Raw genomic sequence first — 22,131 nt, 5'->3', positions numbered from 1 at the left:
TTTGTCTTAATCTTCTCCTAATCAGTATTTTTGTGCTTTCTAATGAATAAACAAGATAACATTTCTTGAGAAGATAAATTGCAAATAAAACCAATAACATAGTAATAAAACATAACACAACTTTTCAGAGAATGTATTTCAAATTACATTTATTGTTCTTACCTCTTTGCAACTATTTTATTTCAGTAAAAATCTAACAAGTTTATGATTAAAAAAGAAAAACAAAATACTGATTATGAACATGATTTTTTGCAGAGTGATTGTGACTAAGAATAATAATAAAATAGAATAAATCACCTGTCATAATGTGCAACCTACACTTTTGCTAAATGTTTTATTTCCAATTTTCTGCATCTGATCGACTTTTCTATCAACAATGATTCATTGTACAAAACAAATTGTGCTCCAAAACATATTTGCAGCACTTATTTTCCAGATCACATCTGGAAAATATCGTTCACCTTTAAATCATGTGAATATAAATAGTTAAATCATTTGAATTATTTTGCTGAATTTGCCATATAGGATAGATTTAGTCAACTGGAGCACTCAAAAAATTGGCTCTGCCTTTGCTTGTTTAATAAAAAATGACATCAGAAGTACGATGCTTGGTTTATTCTCGCATGGAATGGGTCCAAGAAACAGTAGGTGGTTCAGCTAATAGGCTCGACCCCTTGGAATGATCCAAAGGGCATTAAGAAACCGGACTTCTTCAAACCAACTGGCCAATGATATGAGGTGCAAAGGCTTAAGCAGCTATGAAAGCAGAAGAGAAAAAAGATATGTGACATATTCCAAAGTAAAAATAAGTTAACATCATACATCAAAGCCCCTCTATGGCGATTCATCACAGCTGGGAGTAGAATGAAAAATAGGGTGGTCGTTTCATGCGCCATAACCAGTTCGAACAATTATTATCTCTAATCATTGTGACATAAAGTGATTTTTTAATGACTGTTGTTACTAAAACTGCTAATAAAAGTCAAGAGGCAAATTTAATAACACGTAGCCTACCGTGTATCACATCGTACCGCAGTCAATTTTATGTTAGTTCTCTTTCAAATTCCAGTTGATTATACTTCTGATGGCATATACCATATAAAGGTGCTGTTAAAAAACATAAAAACAAAAAATGTCTAACTTATAACTTTAAATAATAATCAAATAATAATCAATGTTTCAAAAATAATTGAATTCTGCTGTAAAGCAGCTCTAACAAAGACAGTGTCATTATTCAGCAGAAGTCAGTTCAATGTAGACAATGTAGAGTTCAATAACTGTGTATCAATTATCAATTATAAAATGAGTTTTTGAGCAGCTCTGCAGAAAATGGTTGTGTCATCATCTTGCTCAATTGAGATCATGTTTGGTTCTCATCCAATAACGCCAGAGCAATCAAATCAATAATATTACTTAATATTAAGTGCCCCCATAAGCAAGCCAAAGGCGATAGTGGCAAGGAACCAAAACTACATCAGGAGAGAGAAATGGGGAAAAAAAAAACTTAGGAGAAGCCAGACTCAGTTGGGGTCCGGTTCTCCTTTGGCCAATGTCTTTCATGCTGTTCATTCATGTTTATGACACTTCTCTTAAAAATAAATTGTTTTCTATGCAAAGTGGTTTGACTGTGTGTCAATATCTCTGCTACAGGGCTTATCTGAGCATAAAGGAATTAAAGGAGCTGCTTCATCTGAGCAGTTCAGATATGCTCAACGTGTTCTTTGCTAATAATTCAGCACGCGAGGAGCTTGCTGGAGTCGCCACCTGGCCATGGGCAAAAGAAGCCCTTACTCATCAAGGTAAGATGTCCACTCAAATGTAAAGCAAGAGCTCATGAACATGACAAAATGAAGAACCCAAGTCCAGTTTTATTAGAAATAAGGTTTAACTTTTTTTTGTAAAGTCCCAAACCCAAATAATGATGTGAACATGAAGATTTAATGATGAAAACATGACTATAAGCATGGACGTGATTCAGCTATAGACTAGAATGAACTAGAATGGACTACACCATTCTAGCTGTAGCCGATTGTACATCTAGACCAGGGGTTCTCAACTCTGGCCCTCGAGGTCCACTTTCCTGCACAACCCTAATCCAACACACCTGAACAAGCAAATCAACATCTTCAGGATTACTTGAATGTTACAGGCCGGTGAGTTTTGACCGAGGTTGGAGCCAAACTCTGCAGGAAAGAGTTGAGAATCCCTGATCTAGATTAGACTAGACAAAAAACAAACAAAACAAAAAAAACAACAACTTGACTTGAAGACTATGAAAACACAATTATAAACATAACGTGATTTGACTAGACTATAGAAGACTGAAATAATGGACTTGAGTCCAGAAATCGCCTAAGGTTTGGCTGGTTAGCATTGTTCAGTTAGCCCCTGCCAGTAGATACACCATCTGGTTTTAAAAAGCATATGTTTCTATTGATGGCCTTTTAAAAGGCAGAAAACTTTTTTTGCAAGTAACTTATAAATCACAAATATTTCACCACATAATAGCAGATGTTTTATTTCTTTTTTTTTTTTTTTAAATGCTCTTAAAAGCTTGAAATGGATTTATATTTCCCCCCACATTTGGCATCATAGCTCAGTATAGTCGCTAGTGAAGAGGTTGGTACTATGCATGTTTTTAGATATAACATGAGAACATAACTTTAAAATAAAAAACAAACTAATATTTCAATAAAAGACCAGGGACTTAACACAACAGGACTACCTCTTGCCTTCCATACCCAACTGGGTTCATTCTACCATGGACAATGTCAAGTTAAGAACTCAGTTGTTTCCTATCGTTATATTCCCTAAAGCACATGTGTTTTTTTGTACCTAATGCCATACATCTTCTTGTTCATGACTTTCTTTTTTTTGATCGCCTTAAATCTTTCCTTTAAAGAAACACATTCTTGTCTCTTCCTCCTTGTTGTCTGTATTTGCCTTTATGAGATTAATGGGCTGTAATCTCAAGCATAAAAGAAAACACTTGCCGCACGCATAGATTTCCCTGAAGATTGGCCCTTAATCATTAAGGCTGTCAACCGGGAGAGAAGAAAAGGAACTCGACAACAACCAAACAAAAACAAAAGAAGGGTATTACCCTGTTGCCATCTCCATCCAACTGGCAGCTGATTTTATAGTACCCGTCGTTGTTGTGTTTTAGAGCTCATAAAAATGGTCTCGGTGAAGTCCAGCTCCTTTAAGAAGGAGATTTCTCTCAAGCAGGAAGGTTTCTTATATAAGTCCCCCTCCCATTGGTTCAGGATCCATGATCAGACATTTTGGTCTTGGCTTTTTGGGTTATAGCTTTTGTTAATGAGATGATTTTGGCCTGTGTGTAGAATGTGAACTTTTAAACCGACATTAGTATGAGTAATTAGCACCAACCTGTTTTTATGAGCTTGAATTTGGCTACAATCTGTGTCTAAAGTATATATGAAGAGTTCAGATGCAAAAGCCTCTAAGTGCCATTTGAAATTTTCTTCTAGAATGATAATTTTTATCAAGCTTGTATATTTAAGTTCAGTAACTTGAATGAAGATTAATGAAGATAGGTAATGAAGATTACCTATTAATTGTCATTTAAGTGAAATTACTGAACTGAAATACAAGCTTGATAAAAATGATCATTTTAGAAGAAAATTTCAAATGGCACTTAGAGGCTTTTGCATCTGAACTCTTCATTATGATAACACTTTAAATTAGTGTTTAATTTGTAAACATTTAATTAATTTATTAGGTATCAAACAAACATTTTCACAGCATTTATTAATTCAGAGTAATGCTCCTTTGTTAATATATTCTTGTTCATTTTTAATTATTTTTCATTCATAATTCATTGTGATTTTAATTCATAGAACTTGTAAATCTAAAAATAAAAATGTATAAGAACATGTAAAAATTACCATTAACCAAGATTAATAAATGCTGTAAAAGTATTGTTTGTTGGTATTTCATGTTGCATTAACTATACTACGTTATATAACCTTATAGTAAAGTATATGACAGGTGATTTTATATTTTTCATATTAATACAATTAATTTGATTTTATATTATATTTTATTTATTTTATTTTATATACCTTGAAGATTTATTTGAATCCCTCAAATGTTATATTGGTATTCTATACTTATGCCATGACTTGACTGGATACTTGATACAAAAACTTGTGACTGGTAAATTGTATAATTGCACTATTACTTTCTTATTTGGTAGTAGCCATGTAATAAACAGGATAGTCCAGACATCCTGTTGTAATTACAAAATAAACCTCTTCAGGAAGGGGTCCTTTGGGTCCTGATCACCCTGTCATGCTTTAAACAGAGCCAAGAATAATTGTATCCCAATAACCACGGCAAGTCAAGTTAAGATGGAAAAATTAAGAATTATGAAATGTTCATAAAAACGATTGACCAGAGTGATGAGTCTTAAATTTAAAAAGTTAGTTTTGTTTTTTATTCATCTTTGATGAATAAAACTGATTCCAGAGGTGGTCTGAGACATGAAAGGTAAAATTCATAAATGACGGACCACACTGCTTTTAATCACTCAGAGATATGGCTCCATTTTTATTATTCCCATAATCCACCTCTGCTTTTGATGTACTGTCTTTGGTGCAAGACAATCTTTGTCCACAAATGTTACAGTGGACTTGCATGGAGGTTAAATGCGAGATTAGTTTCTCATAAATTAGGGGGCTCGGGTTTATGGTATGGGTTTGGGAAACCGCCTGCCCTGGTTTAATTCCACATAAATCATGAGCTTATTTGCGAGAGTACCTTGATGTCTATTGAGGAACAAGGTCAAACTACTGATCTGAATGCTTTAAGTGAAATCAGACCATAGCATGAACTGCTGATCTTGGTGGTATAACTGTAAATGATCTGTGTCTGTCAGACGTGTCTAGCCAAGCTCTGAACGTTTGGCTGAACTCCCATAAAACATGGATATTTTCTAAATAAAAAGGTCGTTCTCTCTGATCTAGTATATCCGCTGTAAATGGCCTGTCTGTGGTGAAGCACAAATCTAGAAGAGAAAGCTTTTCTCAGGGCCACATAAAACAACTTCTGTTTTTAATTAGTAAACAAATTCCTTTTTTTTTGCTTTAAACCCTTATAAAATGTATACACTATAAGTGCTATTTAACCAAAATTATGCAAATTATTCTCACAATGGCATTTGCTCTTAATTGCTCTTAAAGGGTAACTAAACACTAAAACAACTTTTTAAAGTTAATGATCTGTAAGAATGGAGCTTCATAAATGCTGTTCATTGATTCGAGTAAATTTTTTGACATTTGGGTTTAAAGTGTTTTAATTCTACAATATATGGTGTGAAAACGTGCTGCCCTCTTCAGGTTGAACGGTGGCTACCAATGTTCCCTTTTTTTCTTGCTGAGCAAAACTTTTTTCTATTGGGCGGACATTTTTCGCCACCTGAGCAAAAATATTCTTTATACCTGACCTGTACAGCATACGTAGAAACATAATGGTTTCAACATTCAGTTGTAACTTTTAACTTGAATGAGGCATTTCTATTTTATTTGACCCTTGATGTAACTAATTGGTATTAAATCATATTTTTGAAAAACAAGCAGTTAATTAGGAAGTCACTAAATGAAGCACGTTTTAGGTTACCTGATATTTTTTCACAGTGCTGTCAACTGTACAGTCTTTACCAAGAAATCCTATGAAAAATAATTTACAAAATCTTCTGCAGGACAGTTCAATTCTTTACAATAATAGAATATAGTATGAAAGAAAAGTAACCTATTACACTGAGATGGTTTGGGAAAAACATAAAGTGTTTTTGTACAGTCAATTAATTGTGTACAGGAAGCATTAAACCATCAAAGTTAAATGATTGTTTATTTCTTATGAATTTCCAATATTTTCTTTAGCAGGGGGTTTCAAAGTTTTTAATGGCAATGAGCACGTGAGATTCTTTATTTAGGCTTATAAAATAATAAAATATAGGCCTAAAATAATATTAAAAAAAGGAATTGAAGTATTTGAGGTGATATAATATATAAGTTTAAATGCTTCAATGTGTTTACATATTATATTATTATAATATGAAAACAAACTGAAGCATTTAAATAGATCGAATAGCTAAATATTTTCAAGAAAAATGAATATGTGAACTCTTTTATAGTAATCTAACCATGCCTGAACCCCCCCCCCCCACACACACACACACACACACACACACAAAAACATAGATTTAAACTAATGATAGCCTATTTTTAATTTGCACGCAGGTGGGTGTATAATTGTTACCGTTCTGTGTCCATCAACAGTTATTTCTACCACTTTAATCAAACCACTCTTCTTTAAAACATTATGATGTGATTTTATTTCACATGTCTGTGTTTCTCGTTGCCTCTCGTATTGAGCTATTTGGTCCGCACGCAAGACTCACTGCCAATCACACGTGCTCACATCATTCTCTTTCTATGAAACCTGTAAACTGCATTCACCAGTTTTCACTCTATAGTGAACGCGCGCAGCTTAGATGGAACATTGGTGGCTACTGCAGTTTAATTTTCCTATTGGAAGTTGTGGTACCCTCTGACATCAGAGGGTACCAGCTAACCACGCCCTTGACTACAGAGAGATGCATCTCAGGTGCACCCCCACCCCCCCACCCCCCGCTGAGCGCTTTCCACTTTTCCAGCATTTTTCAAATATTGCCAATGAGTGGAGTGAGGCTCTGACCAGGGTTTAGTTACCCTTTAAACAGCTGAACATCTGCATGGATTTTAAGCAGTTATAAATGTCACATTGTTTTAAGATATATATTTAGCAGTATTTCAGAACAAATCAGTTTGATATACTCACAGACTTCTGGCTTTGAGATTAAAGTTAAACTTTAGAATCTACACCTTACTGTTCTTTCAGGTTAAAGGTTATATTGTTTGATCAACTGCAGAGATGTCCATTTGTGTCATTTTTCAGGTGGAATGATTCTAAACCCCTCCTACTTTGGCACCAAAGGACACAACAACACCATGATCCATGAGATGGGTCATATTTTTGGACTGTACCATGTGTTTAAGGGTGTGAGTGAACGCGAGTCATGTGATGACCCCTGTCAAGAGACCACCGCATCCATGGAGACTGGAGATCTGTGTGCCGATACAGCACCAACGCCAAAATCGAAAGCTTGTCACGACCCTGATCCAGTCAATGACACTTGTGGCCTTACCCAGTACAAAAACACACCGTACAACAACTACATGAGTTACACAGGTAGTCACAATCAGTTTTCTGCTTCTGTTAGCCCAAAAAGAAGAACCAGTTTCACTTTAAAAATATTAATGTTAGTGTTTAAATTAAGTTATGCATGCTTATAGTGTATATACACGTTCAAAATCTTGGTATCAGTACGATTAAAAAAGAAAAAGTTCAATAGGGCTGCATTTATTTGATCAAAAATAATATTTTAATAATATTGTAATGATCAAATAATAATATTGTGAAATGTTATTATAATTTAATATAATTTTTTTCTATTTAATTATAATTTGACGTCAATTATTCTGTAGACAGCAAAAGTTGAATTTTCAGCATCATTACTCCAGTCTTCAGTGCCACATAATTCTAATTCTAATTATAATATGCTGATTTGCTGCTCAAAAAACATATCTTAGTAGTATCAGTTGAAAATGGTTGTGCTGATTAATAATGTCTTAAATGTCTTTCCTGTAATTTTTAAACAATTTAATGCATCTTTGCTGAATAAAAGGAGCAAGTTCTTTAAAAGAAAAAGTGATCCCAAACGTTTGAACTGTAGTGTACATGAGGACCTCAGTATTAATAACATAATTTGATTTTATTAAATTAAGGATCAAATTAATGTGAATAAAACAATGGAACATTTCTTTCATTTTTTTTAATTTTTTTTTTTACAGATGATGACTGTACAAATCATTTTACACCCAATCAAGTAGCTCGGATGCACTGCTATATTGATTTGGTCTACAAAGCCTGGGTCCAAGACAGAAAGCCCACCCCAGTTCCTCTTGCACCAGTGGTTATTGGTCAAGAATCAGATTCCATCTCAATTCATTGGCCGTATCCAATCAGTGGTCCACTTGCCCACAGGTAAAGTAAGGCGGGTACATATAGCAAACAACGAGGAAATAAATATTTTTTAGATTTTTTTGATTCTCAAAGCTTTTTTGTTTACTAACAGCCAGCAATGCAGTTTAACCAGATGTTAAATATGCTGCAATTCCGTGAAAAAACATGGAAATAGATGGATGTACACTTGCTTTTGTAATGTTTTGTACATGATTGCATTGCTTTCCAAATGTGTTTTGGAGGCCTTTTAAAAAAATGTTTTTTCATCATCAGATAGCTCACTATCAATAAAAGCGCATAAAGTGATCCAGTCTATATGGCACTACAAAGCAGGACAAAAAAAAAAAATACATTTATATATAACTTACTTTATATTTCATCCACTGTTTAAAAGCTATTCTCTGTGGCTGTGTAGGGAGGGTGGCATAAACTGCCATCTCTGTGATGACAATGGAGTGCTCCATCAGTACGCCCATGAGGCCACTTCTCCTCACGCCTGTGATTCCACTGGATACTGGACACCAGAGGAAGCAGTGGGTTAGTACTCTGTCATTCTTTATTATAATACTAGATACTTTAGTGCTTTAGTGCTTGTGCAAAATACAGGCAAGCTAAATGATACAAACAGTAGAAAAAAAGTCTGCATCGCTGTTGGACTATACATCAGCACCCTTGAAATGCTGTTCCGGCAATCAAATTAGAAGACTGGAACTGACTGCTGTATAGAATTATATGAGGATCCTACAAAGTTCTTCCACAAGCATATGTCATGGATTGTAAGATGGTGAGCGCATGACTGAATTCTGTCTCTGACATAAATGCTGTTGGACGTGTGCTTGATCCTCAACACACCACTGAATATGTCACGAATGATCGTCAATGTTAAAAGCAATTCCTGCTCTTTGATTAATGAGGATAGAGAGAATTTAGCCCTGGCTTCTTTCTCCGAGCTTGTGCATTCACATTCAGGTGGATCGTTCAGTCTCATGCAGGCCAGGTGCGTGCGAGTCTGGAAAAATTTAGGGAATAAATCATTAAATCATAATTGCCAGGATAAAGAACACTCGTTTTGCCATCAATGAATAAAAAAAGACCCTTGGCACAGCATCAAGTTTTGGTAATATTGGGTGGCGTCCAGAAGCGGCTGTCATAAAAAGCGATGTGTATCCTGTGTAGCTTTTCAACTTTATTCCTCACCTAACAGATGTTACTGATTATTCTAATCAGAAATCTCTTAGCATCTGGTCTTCCCACTCACTGACGTGTCACGGATAAGATTGTGCTTTGAAAAATCCATCCAAAATGTGGAAATCCTCCCCTGGTATGCAGTCATTTTCATAAAGCACAGTATCATGAGAGAGGTCAAACATAAAATCATCCAGTTAGGTGGTAGTGGAGAGTGACTTTGGCCCAGAGACTTGTTTTAAGAAACAGATTGATGTGAAATGAAGCCTTAAATATGAAAATAAAAATATATATATCTAAAAAAACAATATCTTTGTGATATTAATGATGAATGATATTTACTACCATCGGTTCAGGTCTGTAATAAATTACGGTAACCTATTGTTTTTGGTTTATTTTTGAAAACATGATGAAGTGCATGATGACTACCTAATGTGAATTATTTTGTCGGTCAGTTAATCACGTCAGAAAGACTTTAAGAGCAATATGACACTGTTTGTGTAGTATGAAATAATGGTAATACCACGGTCAATCATTTGATATCCAGATTAGCGCAGGCCAATTCAATACAAACAAATCATACTTGGATCTCAGATCTCACATCTTGAGACACTCACCCCTGCTTACCTGTTACCGTAGCCTCTGTATGTACCACAAGGCAGCTTTTTAAGAAATAAGGGTTGAGTCAGAGCGAACAGAGACCTGGTTAAGGTTGCTGAAAGAAGGAAGGATGACACGCTCACAGATCTTGCCGCATTGCTTCTCCCTGCGGTAGCATTACACCACATCTGATACAGTCATTAATTCTACTGTGTGTGGAGGCCCTTGCTCTGTTTATCTGACCAATTGAGTTTTATGGTTTGCCTTGGCCTGCTGCTGTTTACCCTGTACACATCCACACATGTGAGGCCACGCTGGGTGCAAAGGAGCGCTTTGTGACTCAAAGCTTCTGCCTGTCTATCTGTCTCTCTCTTGACCGGGAGTGCAGTTTAATCGATCATTGTAAAACCTTTTGGAGGCAGGGAGTTCACATGGCCTGATAGTAACGTTTGTGCTCTTTCATACAACCATATAACCTGACATGCGATGTAGTCAAGCATGCTTTTACCTTTCAGACATTTTTTAAACCTTTGATTTTTACTAATTTTGACCTATTTTTCTATGTTTTCTGTTGTGGACTTTCGGTTTTACCTGATAAATTTTAAAATGTATTTATCAATTAATTAATTTATTAATTACTTTATAAAGAGCTGATTATACTACCATTCAAATGTTTAGGTTCAGTAATAAAAAATAAAAAAAATGTATATTCATCAAGGCAAACACGCCGGCGTTTTTTTTTTCAAATAGCAGCAAAATAAACCTAAAATACTCCGTCATTTTTGGTCATACAGACTTCAGAAATATGAAAAAATAAACTGTTAAATTTCTACTTTTTTATGTGTCCAATTACGATCGAAATAAAACTTTGTGCTTTTGTAAAATAAAGAAAATAAACAGGGTGTGCTTTCTGGCTCTCCGTCACAGTGAGCTTTTTTTTTTGAGCACGTCTCTAAACTTAAACAAAACTCAGTGACTTTCACCCAGGCATGAGCAATATATCTTTATAATTGTTTAAGTTTGTACTTTTAAATGATCTAATTCATAACAAAAACAAATATTCTCTGTTTATGTAATCTATAATAAAAGAGAGAGATGTCAGTCGTTCTCATTTAATCTCATTATCTTTTAATTTGACACGCCCGCGCTATTCAAACGCAAATGATATGCGGCAACACATGCAAACGTGTAAACGGCCATCAGATGGATAAAGCACACCAAATTTATTCAGATTACAGTACTTTACGTTGTTTTGTGAGGCTGTGAGGAATAATCCTGGGAAATTTACCTCAGAAGTGATGGTTCGAGGAGCAACGGACCAATCTGAGAAGTATAGGCTACGTTTTTTTTTTATTGTTCTAATCGCGATATCCTGTATGTAAACCGCAAAAAGACTGTTTAAATATGAACCACGTCTGTGTGTGAATGAATGAACTGAACAGCTTTTACCAAACTATATTGCTATACTGAGATGAATAAAAATCGACTGAAATATGTAGAAATAAAATGTCTTTGTATAAGCAACGTGTTAAACTGCAAATTAACATTTATGTGCCCTAATATATCATAGAAACAACAAACTATATGCCTCTGTTACAGACGAAATATGAAAGACAACATTTCGTTGGCTAGTTTTGGATAGATTATAAAGTTTTTACTGTAAAATAGACTAGCTTACTGCCACATCAAATAAGCTTTTGTTCACCAATTTCTGCTCAAATGTTAAATATATTAGGCTATGTTTGTTTTGTCAAAAATAAAGTCATCAACTAAGATAGGCTTTGTTCAAACTAATGAATCCTTAACTTTGAAATACGTATGATAAAATGTATACTTTAGTTTTTACAAAGAAATATTACACTTGAAATAATGATTTTTTAATTGTTGCTGTAATTGTAACCTTTTTAATAAAAGGTAGATGTAAACAAAATCTTAAAAGGTCAATATAAGCCTTCTCTTCAAATAATTTTTATTGTGTTTTATTAGTGCCAAATTTGGGGAGAGGATACATATCCAAAACTTTCTGAAAATACAGTATAAGAATTAACTACACAATTACTAGAAATGTGAAAAAAAAAAGTGGAAACATACTATTTTTTTCGAGATGTTTCCAACTGTGAACCATTTGTAGTATATATATATATATATATATATATATATATATATATATATATATATATATATACAGTATATATATATTGTAAGGAACTCAGCTTTTTGGAAATATTAATAATCAATAATATCTTGTTATTATTAATTATAAATATTTGGGTCAGTTAATTGGATTAACTTGATGTGGCTGAATTAATATTACAATCAATTAATCAGTTCTTCCAACGAACTCTTTTGATTATTAATTTATTCTAAGAAAAGGGTATCTTCCATGGCCACAGAAGAATAATTATTTCTTCGCCTGTACAGTACTTTGAGCCAGTAGCAAAAACCGTGATCGTAAAGTGACTTGTATTGCAAACAAAACAGAACCAAATACATATTATGTACAAGTTTTATTAACTAAATATAGATATTTATATGAATATAAATAAACTAAACAACATAAGCACATGAATACATAAATAGGTTAGTGATAGGATGAAATTGGAAACCAGAAGAGGGTCTATGAGAAGAACCATCAGAATTTCATTTTCACATTTCATTGAATTGAATACTTGCATTTGTAATGGAAACAATTCTTGAAGTTGTTGAAAATTGAAGTCGTTGATGGTTCCGGCAGTGTCAAGTGGAAGTTGGTTGAGCGTTCTCTTTCTCCAGGAACGCATGGCTGGTTTGGTCAAGGCCTGGGACTCTGTTGAGGCCACAACGAGCACCCAGGAGAAGTGAGGAAGTCGGAAGGATGGGTGATTGGAGTCGTTGTTGGTTGGAGTCTTTGTTCCAAAACTCTTGAGATTGTCCTTGGTTCTTTGTGAGAGAGTCGTCTCTCTCCTGCCTGAGCCCATATCTGGTTGGAATCGAGGCCTGCTGGGCCCTGGGGCCCCCGTGGAGGGGGAGGGGGTTCCCCAGTATCACCAGAACAGTGTTGCGGCTGGATGAAAGAACTAAGAGAGGGAGGTCACATGTGGACTCTCTCTAATAAGGCCTGGAAAAGATCCTCCCCTAAGGGTTGAACCCGACCAATCAGAAAGGGGACATGTCTGAGAGGGAAAGTGGCTCTTAGTTGATTTACGGATCTTTGTCCCTAGCATGATTATACGTTCATTAATGCTCAGATAGCTATAACACATCCACACTGCATTCTAGAAGAAGGTGATGTACATCAAAGTGTGAGTCATTAAATGAGGATTAATTAGGTAGGAGGCATGATACAGGTGAGGTTACATTGATCGTTAGTTGGTTGTATACCAGGATACATACCATAATATATGGGTCATTCTCTAATTTAGGGTACATTTCATGTCAGCAAAAAAGCACAAGAGCACTGTCCTTTCTCAGTGGAACATTAAGTGTCTTAATATAGTATATTAATTCAGTGTTACATATCTGTTATCTGCAGATCTTAAATATTAACTGTTTTTATATTTTTTTTAATTAAAAACATTTTTTTACTTCAGAGATGGTCAACTATGTTACGGACAAACAGGGTGTTATACAAACCATTCAATTCAGTCTTGCACTTGAAATTAAATGCAATTTAGAAGGCTCTTGAGTCCATTTCTGCCACACATACAGTTGTTATTTAAAATTATTTTCATAATTAACCTTTTTTTAAAGATGAACATGCAATGCATTTATAACTGTCCTTATGGACAAGGATGTTTTGCATCATAAATCTCCATTAAAGTTATTTTTGATAATTAAAAAAGATGTTATAGTAAACTCCAACCTATGCAAATAAGTAGAATGCTTAAAAATGTCAGAAACATCAATATTGGCTATTTTAACTTTAAAAATCTAAGTGTAACCTAGGTGACAATGAAAATCACACGGTTGACACAAGTAACCTAGTTGACTGGACATATTGTTAACCATGGACAACATTTTATTCATGAGACAGAATTGAATTAGCAAAGTTGCTTTCGGTGAAAACCTCTTTTATTTTAAATGTAGAATTACGGCAAAACAAGGAGTAGGAAAGGCTGGAATGAGGATGGTCTATGAGAAATTTCCTGTGGAGGTTTCTCAAGGTGTCATTTAAAAACCTCTTCTGTTTTTTCTTCTTCCCTCTCGTGATTGTTTGAGCTTTGCCTGCTGTCAAACGGCTGTTTTCATCCCTTGTCAAAAATTCGTGAACATTTTCTAGCAATCTATAGCACAGGCTTCTGTACTTAATTTTCCCTTCAGCATCAGCTAGTCTCTTCTTCTTTCTGGACAGGTGTAGTGTTTTAGTTATTTCATGCTGTAAGCCATACTTTTTCAGGATTCTTCCTGTTACAAGCCCTGACATTATCCGCCTATGTGCCCTTTTCTTGTTGGTGAAAAAGGCATCTTTCATGTTGGCCATGAGTGCATTGTGCACAAGCAGTGACCTGCGCACATCAGAGGAAACAGAGGCATGTTGAAGTTGTCGCCTAGTCTTGGATCCTGGGGAATCTGACACATGCTCGTTTGAAGTGCTGTATCTTTTTAGTTTCTTGCGAAATTTATCTGATTTTCTTTTTTGCTTTTCAAGCAAGTCTCTCAGTTTCTGTATTTCTCTATGTAATTTTGAGTTTCCTCTTTTGGCCTTTATTCTTCCAGTCTTTTTCTGTCTGAAATAAACAACCAGTATATTGTATATTAATATACAGACAAAACATGTGGGTAACTGGGAACATTAAATGCATAAACCTGTTTCTGTCTTGTCTCATGTACTCTACCTGCTGCTCTGAGGTGGATGGATGTCTGGACTGTCCGGTGGTGTAATTACGTTCTCAAGCCTGCTCTTTCTCTTTCTGCTATTCTGTTTTGCTTTCTTCCAGTAGGCCCTCTTTCTTCTTTTCTCTCTCTCACTCATATCTGCCACTGTCTTCACCTTTCCTTGTGACCTGAGCCTGTGCCATGCCTCTCTCTGCTTCTCCAAACATGCTGCCCTTCTTTCAGGATCTGCGTCACGACGAGCCCTGTATCTCCGCTGTCTCTCAGCTGCGGAGACCTATTTAAATTGATCATTTTTAAAAGTAAAATAATATATCTACATACATAATATATATATACACATGTTCAGTCCATATAAATAACATAGAAACAATTATTGATCATGATATGCCATAGAGCACTGATGTAACTTAGTTGAAAGATAGTTGACCGTAACTTAGTTGACCATAACTTAGTTGACAATTTCCATGTTTCTTCCCCATAACAGAAATGGTGGACCTAGCCTAGCTAACCACATGTCATTTTTTTGAGCAGGTTAATGTAAGAATTTAACACAAAATTTCATTATAATAAATACAACTTTTTAGCCATGACAATGTACATAACATAGTTGATGGTTAATAATACGGCCGTTGACAATATGCTTTTCTACATCAAATATTGAAAAAACTGAGAGGAGACTCACCATGGTGTGTTTGAAATGGCCTCCACAGAGGAAAATGACATCACATGGTGCTGGTCACATGGTCTTGGGACAAACCATTTTTGAGTTGCTGGGGGAGGTTTTGTTTGTAACATAGTTGACCAACATTTTGTGGACACGAATAAATTAATATATTTTAAGTATTTAAATAAATAACTTATATTTAAAACTATTATTTTCCTTTAATATTAAGATTTTTGTAAAAGATTGTAAAAATAATTGATTTATTTTAATGATTTTAATGGATATCTTTGGACCCTCAACTTTCTCACATTGAAATCGGACATGGTCAAAACTGTACATGGTTAAACATTTTAAGCAAAATAAAGAATATATTGCACATATTGTCTGTGTGATGTTATTTCATGAAGTAAGTTTACACATAAAATGCAATTTGTTTGAAGAAATTTGATTGAATAAGTGTATAAGTATATTTAACATCAGTGGACATGCAGTGTACCCTAAATTATAGAATCACCCATATACCTAATAGTACACGAGACAGTAAACCATTTACACTGTTTCTTTCACAGTTTTATGCATGTTCATTTATAGATCAGTTAGTCTATGATTAATGCAGCAAAGTCTGTTTTAAAGAGGGTTTCTGTTTCATAGTCTCTCTCTTGAGTATGTGGCCACATTCCTCGGAGGTCGTAAAATCTCCTTATCATGCCCTGTAACATGACACTGTTTCTGCCCTTGTGTTTGTTCATTTGGGCTGTGTGAGGAGTTTCATAAACCTTTGTATATAATGAATAATTAGTATGTGTCTGATTGGTCCATACCCTACAATATATATATATATATATATATATATATATATATATATATATATATATATATATATATATATATATATATATATATATATAAATATTTTTTTTTTTTTTTTTTTTTTTGTCCTTGTATTCTTTCGTGTGGCTCAGTGACACACCTGTGTGAAAGGCTCATTATACAGGCTCATTATGCAGGTCTTTTGTCTTCTCAGGAGTGAAGCAGAGCATTTTTCATGATTCACGCTCCTTTCGCATATTGTCTTTCAAAACAAAAAGTGTTTTACAAAATTTAAATCAATGTATTGTTTTATGTGAATGATGAGGCAGGATGATTTTCAGATCATTTTGAAGCAAAAACTCTAGGCGAGAACATCCATTAGTCAAAAGTCTTGTGGACACATATTAAGTATGTGTTTTGTGGCCTTATTTCAGAAACTTTAAGTTTTAGTTTTTTCAATAACCATGCATAAACGATATTCTCTCAAAAATACAAACATGTACATACATGGTGCTCACACATTATGGTAGCCCTGTTTGTGCTAAATAGAGTGTAATGACAACTTTGCCATTAATATGTATATAAGCAACTGAAAAAAGCACAAATGTCAGAGGATGTCAGAACACCTCCAGGTCCCAGAAAACACCTTAGACCCCAGAGGTTTAAATAGATCAAAAGTGACAATACAACTATAATGTTACAAAAGATTTCTATTTCAAATAAATGCTGTTCTTTTGAATGTTGTATTCATCAAAGAATCCAGAAATATTATCATTGTTTCCAAAAAAATATTAATCAGCACAACACAATTAATCAGTTTTCAACATTGATAATAATAAGAAATGTCTCTTGGACAACTAATCTGCATATTTAGAATCTTTTCTGAAGGATCATGTGACCCTGAAGACTGGTGTAATGATGATGAAAATTCAGCTTTGCCACAGGAATACATTGCATTATAAAATATGATAAAGCAGGACACACTGAAGCTTGGTTCACCATAGGCTAGTAAATTTTACTCGCCAGACTTTTTACATGGAATGCATGAACAATGTAAAAGAAAAAAATATATTATTGACAGAAATTAAAACAGAAACTGAATCATCAAATGTAAAAAAAAAAATCATTGCACAGGCTTTACTGTATAAATTATGTAGTATATGTAATATAGATGAATCCTTATTAAAGTTACAAAAGTTATTCAGTCAAGAGCAGTGCTTGTATTTTTTGTTGTTTGATTAACATTAAAAACAAAGACAGCAGCAAGCATATTAAGCTGTTGTCACTTTAAGACATAATGCATGGTTTCATTATAACGATACTGTTACACATGCGTTGTCTTTCTCAACTGTTTACATTCACTCCAACTATGATTACTAGGATACTCGCCAAGACTGCCATTTTGCCCTAATTTTGTGTAAAATTGTCCATTCAAGTGCAAGAAGATGTAAAGGAGAACTTAATTCAGTATTTGTGTGCTGTCAGACATGGTTTTCTGGGATTTCATTCTGATAATTACATTTTCTTTACTGTTCACTAAGGGACTGTTCGTTATTTATTTAAGGGGCCACCGGAGGAGTTTTGAGATCTGTAGTCAAAAAAGACTTGACTGGCCTTCGCCAGTAATAACTTTTTCTATGACCCTCCAAAATGATGGTGGAAAAAGGCATGACCCTCCCCGAAAACTCCTGCTTTCTCATCTTACTAAGGCTGTAACTATAGACCAAACCTAAAATTCGGTTCATATCATGATTTTTTATTTTAGATTAAAAAAAAAAAAATCATGTTTTCGGTGCTGATGCAGTGGTGACGCGTTCATGTAACAAGGGTGGCGCTCTCAATAAAGTTTATTAAAGCTGCCACAAAGAACTGGCAAAAGTAATGATTATGAATATGTCAAATATAGCAAGGAGAGATTTTAATTGTTTATTAATAAAAAAGGTTTTTCTGTGTCAGTGTGTGTCGGCTGCAAAGATGAAGTTGACGATGCTGACTCGCGATCTTCACAGTAATGCGCCAGAGAGAAATGCAGATTTCATACGGATTACATTAGCAGAGAGCAGTCTGTTTTTCGTTTTTAAATGTTCTGTTTAAAAGTAGACATCAAGCTTTCTATATTTCTCAAGTCTGTGAGGCAAGTAGCCTACATTATACGCTGAGTTTCGGTTCATTTATGATACGAGAGTCCAGTTCACGCGCCGGCGACTCCGTGTCATGATGATCTATTTTCTTCTATATTTACTTCTTATTTATTATATCCAGGCAATTGGTTGATGAAACATTAATTAAAATTAAGATACAATAATAAAAAACGAAATTTACTTTAAAGAAAGGCTTTGTGCTTTCTGAAGTCTCTGTGAAAGTTTTAAAGTCGCTTTCAGAGCGGTCATGTCCGTAACGGAGAACTGTCACCGTAACATTGTTTTTTTCCTCATAAATGCGAACACAAAAAATAAAATAAAAAATAATATTTTATGTTCTGTGGAGGCCGACCCTTCTTCATCCGGTTATTAGCTTACTTTTGTTTTGCGCAGTGTGATTCATAGAATTATTAAAAAATATTTTGCCACCTAAAAGTTAAAGATTTTTTGTGTCACGTCACATGTGTATTTCGCTCATATTAAATATAAAACGCATGTGTAGACTGATATTTTTCTAATGTCTTGACTCCTTTATTAAGGGAGTATGGATATATAAACAGACGTTTCAGTATTAAATGCATTTTCTGATCATTTATATTTCAAGTTTTGACTGCAAATGTCACGTCCATAATGCTGGAATTGCCCAATTTTAAATAATTTATCCTCAACTAGTTTTTTGGTGTAGGTCTGTGTATTGTATTAGCCTATGTCAACCTCAAATAATTCTAATAGTAGCCTAATTAAAAAATGTGGTAGCTCTAAATCTTACACATCACACTCCACTGTTATGGTGGCAATTTCAGTAGATTTACTCACTAACATTGTTGTGGAAACCCAATAAGTATGGAAACTAAAATATGGTATATCGTACAGCGTGCATTCTATCAGCTGTAGTTCTGGCGCCTCAGTCCCAATACACTCAACGTACATTCAAATCACATGTTAATGCCGTGGTAGAGTTACATTCACAGGACACTGCACTTATTCGCAATCACAAAAGTTAAAAAAATAAAAATTATCGATTTCTCGATTTTAATCGATTCTCATTTTTATGAACCGATATCGATTCTTAAATCCCAAGAATTGATTAGTCATCCTGTTCGCTCAACCCTTTAGTTGATGAATTAATGTAACACTGTAGCGCGCATCCCATCCAATAAACGCATTAATCTTTGTGCTTTGTTACTATTGATATGAAACAAAGTCTCCGATTTCAAATTACGTCCATTTTCTTACGAAATTCAAAAACATAACCGTTTTGGCGCTGTGGCGTGAGATCGATCTGGCACGCGCAGCTCAGCAGCGCCGAGCACACATGATCTTCTCTTCCGCCTTAATATTACCAGTTACAGCGTGAAATAAACAAGAATGAGCATCTGAAAGTGTGCTAAAAGCAGAGGTGTCAATTCCAGGGGTCAGAGAGTAAAAGTCCTGTCATATGTTTATTCCACCCATTAACTCAGCCAGCTGATTTCACAAATTAGTTCTATCTCCTGGCTGAAAAACTGTGCTAATTAGCAAATCCAGGTGATTGGAACAAAATACTGAGGAGGAATTTTACTTTCTGAACCTAGACTTGACACCTCTGGTTAAAAGATAGAGTACAACTTATCGAAATCCTTATTGTCACATGGAATCGCTCAATCAGTGTTTCAACTGTGGAAAGACGTCAGTGAAACAGCTTGTATACAATGTCATGTAACGTCACATTTACCTCAGAAAAACCATATCCAGTGACCATGAACTTGTTAGTCAGCTAGAAAAATTAACTCTAGAGAGGAGCATTTTGCTAAATATATGCACCATATTACATATTCATTATAATGTGTTATGTTCTTCAATATTAAATGCATGTTTGAATAAATCTGGCAAGTTTTTATGACAGCCACCATTTAAATGTTTATATTTCATATAACTTTATAAAAATAAATAAAATTGTAATTTGTGTGTTTGTATACAAATCAGTAAATCTTTACCTTCAATATTAGGCTATAGTAGGCTAATGAAAAAATTTTAATGATACAACTGACTCCCATAGTTTACAGCATTGGTTAAGAAATTTGTTTTCCTTGAGAAAATTTGCCATGTATTGTACCTGATATCCAAAATAATCAATATTGAATCGAATCGAAATCGAATCGAATTGCAAGCTTGTGGATCGAAAATCGAATCGAATTGTGAAATTTGTGTCAATACCCAGCCCTAATATATATATATATATATATTTTTTACAATTAAAAATTGTAACCAATTACAAATAGGTTACAATTACAACAACAATTACAATTTTAACAATATTTCAAGTGTAATCTTTCTTTGTAAAAGGTATACATTTTATCATACGTATTTCAGAGGTAAGGATTCATTAGTTTGAATATTGGAACAAACACTATAATAACATCTTAGTTGATAATTCAATATACCTACTTTATTTTTGACAAAACATCCCATACTATATATTTAACATATGAGCAGATATTGGCGAACAAAAGCTTATTTTATGTGGCAGTAGTCTTTTTTTTACAGTAAAAACTTTATAATCTCTCCAATACTAATCAACTAAATTTTGTCTAAACATTCATATTCAGTCTGTAACATAGCGTGTGTATGATATATTAGCATATAAATGTTAATTTGCAGTTTGTTGCTTATACAAAGACATTTTATTTCAACATATTTCAGTCTATTTTTACTCATCTCATTAGGCTATAGCAATATAGTTTGGATGTGTTCATGTAAAAATAAAATGTTTACCAATGTAGGTGCGAGTCTGAATGAACGGCACAGATGTGCGCTGTACAGCTGTAGTAAACAACAGCGCGCACGTCTGTGACGTTCATTCATTCATTCACACATAGACACGCTATTCATATTTAAGGGGTCATCGGATGCCCATTTTCCACAAGTTGGTATGATTCTTTAGGGTGTTCCTGTAAAGTTTGTAATATACTTTGGTTAACTCAATGGTTGTGTAAAACAACACCCTTTTTACCGCCTCAAAAACAGCTTTGTTCACAGTAACCTGTTCCAGTACATGTCTCTTTAAAGGCACACTGCGGAGGAATTCCGTTTTTGTCAAACAGCGACCCCTTGAGTCGCTGTGGAGTACTTGTATTTAACGCTACTGTCGTAAATACCACTCACCAGAGATGTCTCTGCACTCACGGCCTGATCCCCTCCCCCTGTATACCGGTACCTGTTCAGTAGGATGGAGCTGTAGGATAAGATCTGCGCGCGCTCTGTTGAACTGTCAGCAGTCTGTATTGTATGCGCGGCTCGAAGACCCCATGTATACGGGTTATTTCTGTTTGATTCTCATTCTTATCCTATTTTTGTTTATCAAGTAACGCTGTGGACGGTAGAACGTGTAACAGACAGTTACACAAGTTCGATTTGGGAATAAAGTTCAAGTTGTGAGATGCCAATTGCCTCTGTGAGTCTGTCTGGCCTCTGTAATAACTTCACCTGTGAGCTATCCCTATTTTTCCTCCTGACACAACGCGTTACAAAGCGCCGGACATCGAACAGGCACAGATAGCCTCCGAAGATGTCTACTAGTCCATCAACAAGAACGCCAGGTCAGCATCGCTTTTGCATCCATTGCTGATTTTTAGCTCTCGCCGACGAGTGAATGCCTGGCCGAGTGAGACTCTTGTCTGGTTCCTCACGCGGTCAGTTTCTCGTTTTCTTTTCCTTGACTCTTCCGACCGCGTTTTCTTTGTCGACTCTGCCAAGATTAAATTCAGAAATGCGTGCTTTGTTGATGTATGTGACGTTGTACCGTAAAGCAAGTCGTGATTCTCGTGAGATTTGTCGGGGGCGCTCCTC

The 22,131-nt window shown here is 34.8% G+C and overlaps 1 protein-coding gene across 1 annotated transcript in view; it reads left to right on the top strand.

Annotated features, from left to right (window-relative positions):
* pappa2 (pappalysin 2) overlaps positions 1–22,131 on the top strand; it is a 103,137-nt gene that overhangs the window by 26,965 nt on the left and 54,041 nt on the right. The window contains 4 exon segments of the mRNA XM_077231987.1: positions 1,651–1,799; positions 6,961–7,254; positions 7,917–8,109; positions 8,504–8,625. Of these exon segments, the coding sequence (XP_077088102.1) occupies positions 1,651–1,799; positions 6,961–7,254; positions 7,917–8,109; positions 8,504–8,625 (758 nt within the window).

This window comes from Siphateles boraxobius, unplaced genomic scaffold (genome assembly GCF_051911475.1).
Source record: "Siphateles boraxobius isolate OS27281-9 unplaced genomic scaffold, OSU_SipBor_1 1, whole genome shotgun sequence".
Lineage (NCBI taxonomy): Eukaryota > Metazoa > Chordata > Actinopteri > Cypriniformes > Leuciscidae > Siphateles > Siphateles boraxobius.
The sequence above is the reverse complement of the archived record's forward strand: the minus strand, read 5'-3'. Positions and strand labels throughout refer to the sequence as shown.